Here is a 6456-nt window from a genome sequence, read left to right as displayed (position 1 = left end):
CAACACTGCATAAACACAAATGGAAATTGGTGCAGATATTTCAAATGAAAGGATCTGGACAAGTCTAATGCCTGTTTTCTAACACTATCTCACATCATGTTATCAACATCAACCATATAAAAAGTATCTAAAGTTACACATCCCATAATTTTCACTCTACAGTCAACATTTTGTATATAAATAACAGTAAGGCATAAATGAAATGTATACAGAATGAAATTGAAGTAAAAATAAAACGATGACAAACATATCCCCACATATAAATAATTTTAAACTCTTAACGCAGTGCTGCTGGGAATGGCATGTATGTACATGTAATGTCCACTGTGAATATAGTTTGCTTTTTGTGTTTACACATAGATGGTTTCATAAGTGATTAGTCATGAAGGAGTCAATTACTAGTCCTACCTATCACATCTGTTTATCCTTTTACTTTTTTTCTTTTTTTTTTTAGATCTTTTATTTCATACTACTATTCGTATTGTAAATGACATAATGATAATCCCAATGCAAATAATAGTAATAATGGCAGTATTGATATAAAGAGCATTAGAAAAAAAAAGAAAAAAAAGGAAAAGGGATATCAGGCAATGCCACTTCAACTTCTTGGTGGCCATGCATTTGTAGAGCTAACTATGCATAAACAAAATTCACAAAACAAAACTCCAGTGGACATTATGTATTCCTGGCAGCAATGGGTTAATGATAAGGACAATATGACAAACAATTTTTATACCACTGCTTTTTTCATTATAAACTTTCCCATTCACTCATATACAATAAAATTTCTTAAAAGAAAATCAAGAAAAAATGCAGAAAATGATCAAACCTTAGTCTTTTTTTCATAAGCATTTATAAGATCAGCTTATGAAATACTCTAATCACTTGCTGAGGCAGGCACTACATGTCATATTACAAATTATTTTACATATGCACATTTTTAGGGAGTAAAGTCCTTAGTTGTTTAAGCTAGTACTCAAATACCAAATACCTTAATAACTCTGACTAGTTCAGGTTTAGCACATAATACTGAAAGATATCTATATAATCAAATCCCTATTTCCTCAGTATAAAACCAAATCTATGTTTGTTTGTTTTATGCAAAATGACCATACCTTATTTAGTGTTAACCTTTTCTATCTAATGAAGGTTGAAAATATCAACCTATAAATTGATTACAATAAGCTACAAAGCAAATTATTTACAGTTGGTGTATACTAAAGGTAGAGAAATATATAACAGAGTTATATATGTACATCATCTATGTACAGTATGTGGTTATCTTTCATTGTCTCCAGATTGTATTGTACACCTGAATATCACCTATTCACTCTCTTTGACACAACCTAACTCCAAGTATAAGCATAAATCTTCTGCCATTCAGGAATGTACTCAAGCAAAGGCTGGCAAACTGTTCTAGCCAATGGGACTCTATTGCCCACTGTGGTCAAGAAGTATTTTATACGCCTGTGAGTCACCGTGTGGAATGCCGGAGACCGGACAAGGTAGTATAGTAAGCTGATTCTCCTTCGAGCCAGTTCACTGCGTTCTGCTGCTGACAGCATGGGCTCATTGTAGAGATTCAAGCTACAGTATTGAAAGGGAGGAAAAATTAATTATTTTTTTTCAATATACTTTTCTCTTTATATACTCATATATATATATATATATATATATATATATATATATATATATATATATATATACATATATATATATATATATATATATATATATATATATATATATATATATATATATACATATATATATATATATATATATATATATATATATATATATATATATATATATATATATATATATATATATATATCATGATGGGTTCCTTATTTTCAGGTAATATAAAAAATCAACAAATACGTGTAAGTAGAGTCACTTTACTAACCTTGTAATGTCCATACCCAAAGCCAAAACCCAGGGTGCCCAAGACTGCTTTCCAAAGAGATACATGCTTGTCAAATGCCCGATAGGTCGTAAAATGTGCAATGCCTGCAAAGATGAGAAAACAATTAACAAATTATGGTGGAGACTGTTACCTGAAATACAGAATAAAAAAATGTATAAATAAAAAATAAAAAGAATATCTCTCAATTATAACTCATACTATAATGCATAAAATCCTAATCTAATGGACAAACATGGGTGAATTCATGTCCAATACTGCCAAGAAAATGTTAAATCAAATGTAACAGATATGGGATCATTTATCTCTCTCTCTCTCTCTCTCTCTCTCTCTCTCTCTCTCTCTCTCTCTCTCTCTCTCTCTCTCTGTCTCTGTCTCTCTCTCTCGCTCTCCCTCTCTCGCTCTCCCTCTCTCGCTCTCCCTCTCTCGCTCTCCCTCTCTCGCTCTCCCTCTCTCGCTCTCCCTCTCTCGCTCTCCCTCTCTCGCTCTCCCTCTCTCGCTCTCCCTCTCTCGCTCTCCCTCTCTCGCTCTCCCTCTCTCGCTCTCCCTCTCTCGCTCTCCCTCTCTCGCTCTCCCTCTCTCGCTCTCCCTCTCTCGCTCTCCCTCTCTCGCTCTCCCTCTCTCGCTCTCCCTCTCTCGCTCTCCCTCTCTCGCTCTCCCTCTCTCGCTCTCCCTCTCTCGCTCTCCCTCTCTCGCTCTCCCTCTCTCGCTCTCCCTCTCTCGCTCTCCCTCTCTCGCTCTCCCTCTCTCGCTCTCCCTCTCTCGCTCTCCCTCTCTCGCTCTCCCTCTCTCGCTCTCCCTCTCTCGCTCTCCCTCTCTCGCTCTCCCTCTCTCGCTCTCCCTCTCTCGCTCTCCCTCTCTCGCTCTCCCTCTCTCGCTCTCCCTCTCTCGCTCTCCCTCTCTCGCTCTCCCTCTCTCGCTCTCTCTCTCGCTCTCCCTCTCTCGCTCTCCCTCTCTCGCTCTCCCTCTCTCGCTCTCCCTCTCTCGCTCTCCCTCTCTCGCTCTCCCGCTCTCGCTCTCCCGCTCTCGCTCTCCCGCTCTCGCTCTCCCGCTCTCGCTCTCCCGCTCTCGCTCTCCCGCTCTCGCTCTCCCGCTCTCGCTCTCCCGCTCTCGCTCTCCCGCTCTCCCTCTCCCGCTCTCCCTCTCCCGCTCTCCCTCTCCCGCTCTCCCTCTCCCGCTCTCCCTCTCCCGCTCTCCCTCTCCCGCTCTCCCTCGCTCTCTCTCTCTCTCTCTCTCTCTCTCTCTCTCTCTCTCTCTCTCTCTCTCTCTCTCTCTCTCTCTCTCTCTCTCTCTCTCTCTCTCTCTCTCTAACTATCTAACTATCTATCTAACTATATCTATAACTATATCTATAACTATATCTATATCTATATCTATATCTATATCTATATCTATATCTATATCTATATCTATATCTATATCTATATCTATATATAATCATATATATTAATTTCAAATGTGAATAAAGGAAAGACTTGATGTTGCCTGTTTGCTTTGCTTGAAAGACAAGCAGTTAGTGATATAATAAGAGTGTGAGCCAGTGAAGTTCCCTAAAAGAACACTTTCAGCATCAGTTGTTTGCCACTCTGATGTTTCTCAATTATGATCACGCTGAACAACTAAACTGTTCATAGGAAGGGACAATATCAAGATAGGGTGATGTTCCCAAAATCCATTATTCTCTTGGGTCAGTTGAATTGAAGCTTTGTTGTCCTGCAAGGAAAACATTAGAATTATAATTCTGCTTACCTCTGCTGTTAGCTGCTTTGGTGATAACATCCTTTGAGCAACTGTTTCATTTTCATTGTTATTGGGAGGCTGTGGTGGGATGAATGTGCGCTGATGAGTTGGTGGGGCTCCAGCTAGAGTTCTCATAATGCGACCAGAATGGGGAAGGCGGAACGACTCTGAAAGCAGAATGGGTAAAAATGAGGTTAGCTAATTATCTACTTTACTCTTCATTTCTGCTGAAATTGCAATACTGAATCTGAAACAAAAGAGTTTGAAGAAAATAGTGATATATGTTACCAGGAGTTGAGCCTTGATTGCTGTACATCTGCTGTCTGGTTTGGATCACAGCTCTGCGGTCTAGTGGCTTGATTGGTGGGGATGACACAAGTGATGTCTTGTATTTCAGAACCAGAAGGAAACGGCCAATGCATCTGTAATATTGTCACCATACGTAGTAAATAGTTTTAAGAAGACAGAACAATACAAATTATGTCAAATATATCATACACATGAAAAAAACAAAGCTGGAAGACTTGTACAAATCTTTATGGCATATAAATCTAGGCAATACTCAAAGAAATTGCTTACTTTGTTAGTTGAATGATAGCAACTACTGCCCAACGGCCCATTTCCCCCCATAACTGAACAGCTGCAACTTCCACTAGCACCTCCACATATTCCAAAATAGTTAGGAACACCTATAAAGTAATAGACCATAGTTTTATAGCTATAAATATTTATGTAAAATACTGCAATTCCTGTGTAATGTCAACAGTATTATCCAACATAGGAAGTCAGGCATAATGAAGAGTTCATCTGATTATTCTGATATAATCCAACAATGTCAGTAGTGATAACAAAACTAAAAGGAACCATGAAATTTCTAGATTACAAAACAACCACAAAAATAATTATATAGACAATGAAGGAAAGTCATATTCATAACCAAATCTTACACTGGAAAGACAAACTCAGTAAGACAATATTTTACAGACTAATTCGTTATATTTCTAACTGTTTCTGGTCCATAATGATGATGAATAACTGGGAGCTCTTACATCTGAAGGAGTGATGGTAAAAAGTGCTGAATATTTTCAAAATCTAGAAGGCCTAAGATAAGTTTCCTCATGACCTTGTACAAAAAAAATTAACACGTCTCATGTACCTTTAATTTGTCTCCTTGTTTTGAGGTGAGCTTGGGTAAAGTTCCCCTGACCAAGAAGTCATTGAACATCTCAAAAAGTCTTGATCCTGAATAAACTATCTCACAAAGGAGTGTTGAGTTCTTGAAACGACCTGCAAAGGAAATTGAAGCAAAAGTGATGTAGTAACCATCTTATCAACAAATGTTATAACGATATAAAAACCCACACTGTAAAACTAGATTTAATTGAAAAAGAGAGACTACAGTTTCGGAATCCACCTGGATTCCATCTTCAGGTCTGAGGAGGCAAGGAAGAGGAGGGGGTATAAGACAGAGAGAGGAAAGGCAACGCGGAGACACGGGGCAGGTGAGGACAGACGAACGGAAACGAAGGGAGGTCAGATCAGGTCGGGCAGGTCAGGTCGGGAGGGTCGGGCGGACTGTGTGAAGGGTGGCCAGCATACGGGAGAAGGCGAAGGATGTGGGAAGCGAGGAGACTGTCAGCAGGAGAAAAGCCTATTCCTTCCTATTCACATTATCAGAGACCTACAGTTCCCACATTGCAAATTTCATGAAATCCTGTTGACTCTATAATAAAACATTAACCCATTGCTGACAGGCATGTCACATACCTCCATGCCATGCCCACTATGAGTTTACTTGTTTAATTGTTTTTATACATAGATGGCTACACTTGTACTAAGTCACCAATGAGCCAATTACAAGTACTGCCTGTCTCGCCCATTTACCGTTTCCTGTGATTTACGAAAACAATTTGCGTTATCTTACTTTGCTGTTACTAATGTTTATAACAATATACTAGTTATAATGTTCATAAGAAAAGTAATACCATCAATATTCATAGCATTAGTAAATAATGCATTTTCCTGCCAATTCAAGGAATGGTGAAATCAGGTAAGGCTAAGCACTAGCAGAACCATCTACGTGTAGAGACATTTCATCAAAACATATAAATAATGAGCACAGCATTTTCCCTTTTTTTTTATTTTCCCCGGCAGCATTGGGTTAAGTAGTGTGTTAGAAAGTGCCAAGCAGTTACTTAATGCTGCTGAAGGTTGGGTCGACCAAGACATCTAAAATACGACATTATAAGAAGGTACAGGTTCGGTACCAATCTAAGAGAATTAGAATTAAAAAATGAAAGGCAATATGGATTAAAAATAATAGTTTCAAGAGACATTACTACTACTGGAAGATGAAATTCGAGAACACAATCAACAACTCTTGAATCCACACCTATGCCCCGCGACACGCTTCCAAAACTCACCGGCCAAAAAGTACGACCCCCATTTCACCACACTTTCCATTTCCGATGCCCCTTGAGGATTGTTCATGACCCATTTCTTGTACTGGAGGAACCACTGATAACAATCCTGCATCTTGGAAGCCATGACGCCGTGTTTACACTCACGCACGTTCGTCTAACTCGCGGATTGACGGTTTTCGTGCATGCGGATTTAGGCCGGTGCGTTCGTATAAGGTGCCGAAAGCGCCCCCAGGCCGGGCCATATCTAGAAGGCCCGGGCGAAGCTAGAACTTCGCAAACCAAACCACCACATCCTTTTCACTTGCCTTATGATGACCGGTTTCGCGGATCCTGTATGGTTGAATCTATTTTAATATAGGTCTGTTA

General features: G+C 39.4%; 1 protein-coding gene across 1 annotated transcript; it reads right to left on the bottom strand.

Moving 5' to 3' along the window:
• Positions 1-715: 715 nt before the first annotated feature.
• On the bottom strand, positions 716-6220 carry LOC125037026 (peroxisomal membrane protein PEX16-like). Its single transcript, XM_047629991.1, has 7 exons — positions 6091-6220; positions 4824-4954; positions 4247-4356; positions 3956-4089; positions 3677-3834; positions 1910-2013; positions 716-1587 (listed from the first exon to the last, which is right to left on the bottom strand). Exons 1-7 carry the CDS (start codon positions 6212-6214, stop codon positions 1347-1349), a joined length of 1002 nt encoding a protein of 333 aa, XP_047485947.1. The 5' UTR covers positions 6215-6220; the 3' UTR covers positions 716-1346.
• Between the last annotated feature and the right edge of the window lie 236 nt (positions 6221-6456).

The sequence above is a fragment of the Penaeus chinensis genome, chromosome 22 (assembly GCF_019202785.1).
Source record: "Penaeus chinensis breed Huanghai No. 1 chromosome 22, ASM1920278v2, whole genome shotgun sequence".
In the NCBI taxonomy this organism is placed as follows: Eukaryota; Metazoa; Arthropoda; class Malacostraca; order Decapoda; family Penaeidae; genus Penaeus; species Penaeus chinensis.
Note: the sequence above shows the minus strand (reverse complement) of the source record. Positions and strands in the feature narration are given on the sequence as shown.

Bases quoted from the DNA above. Each gene is read 5' to 3' on its own strand.
- LOC125037026 (XM_047629991.1), bottom strand. From the start codon at position 6,214: ATGGCTTCCAAGATGCAGGATTGTTATCAGTGGTTCCTCCAGTACAAG. The intron at 4,955-6,090 runs GTGAGTTTTGGA...TTTCCTTTGCAG, and splicing joins GGGGTCGTACTTTTTGGCCG to GTCGTTTCAAGAACTCAACA. The intron at 4,090-4,246 runs GTAAGCAATTTC...ACAATATTACAG, and splicing joins GCTATCATTCAACTAACAAA to ATGCATTGGCCGTTTCCTTC.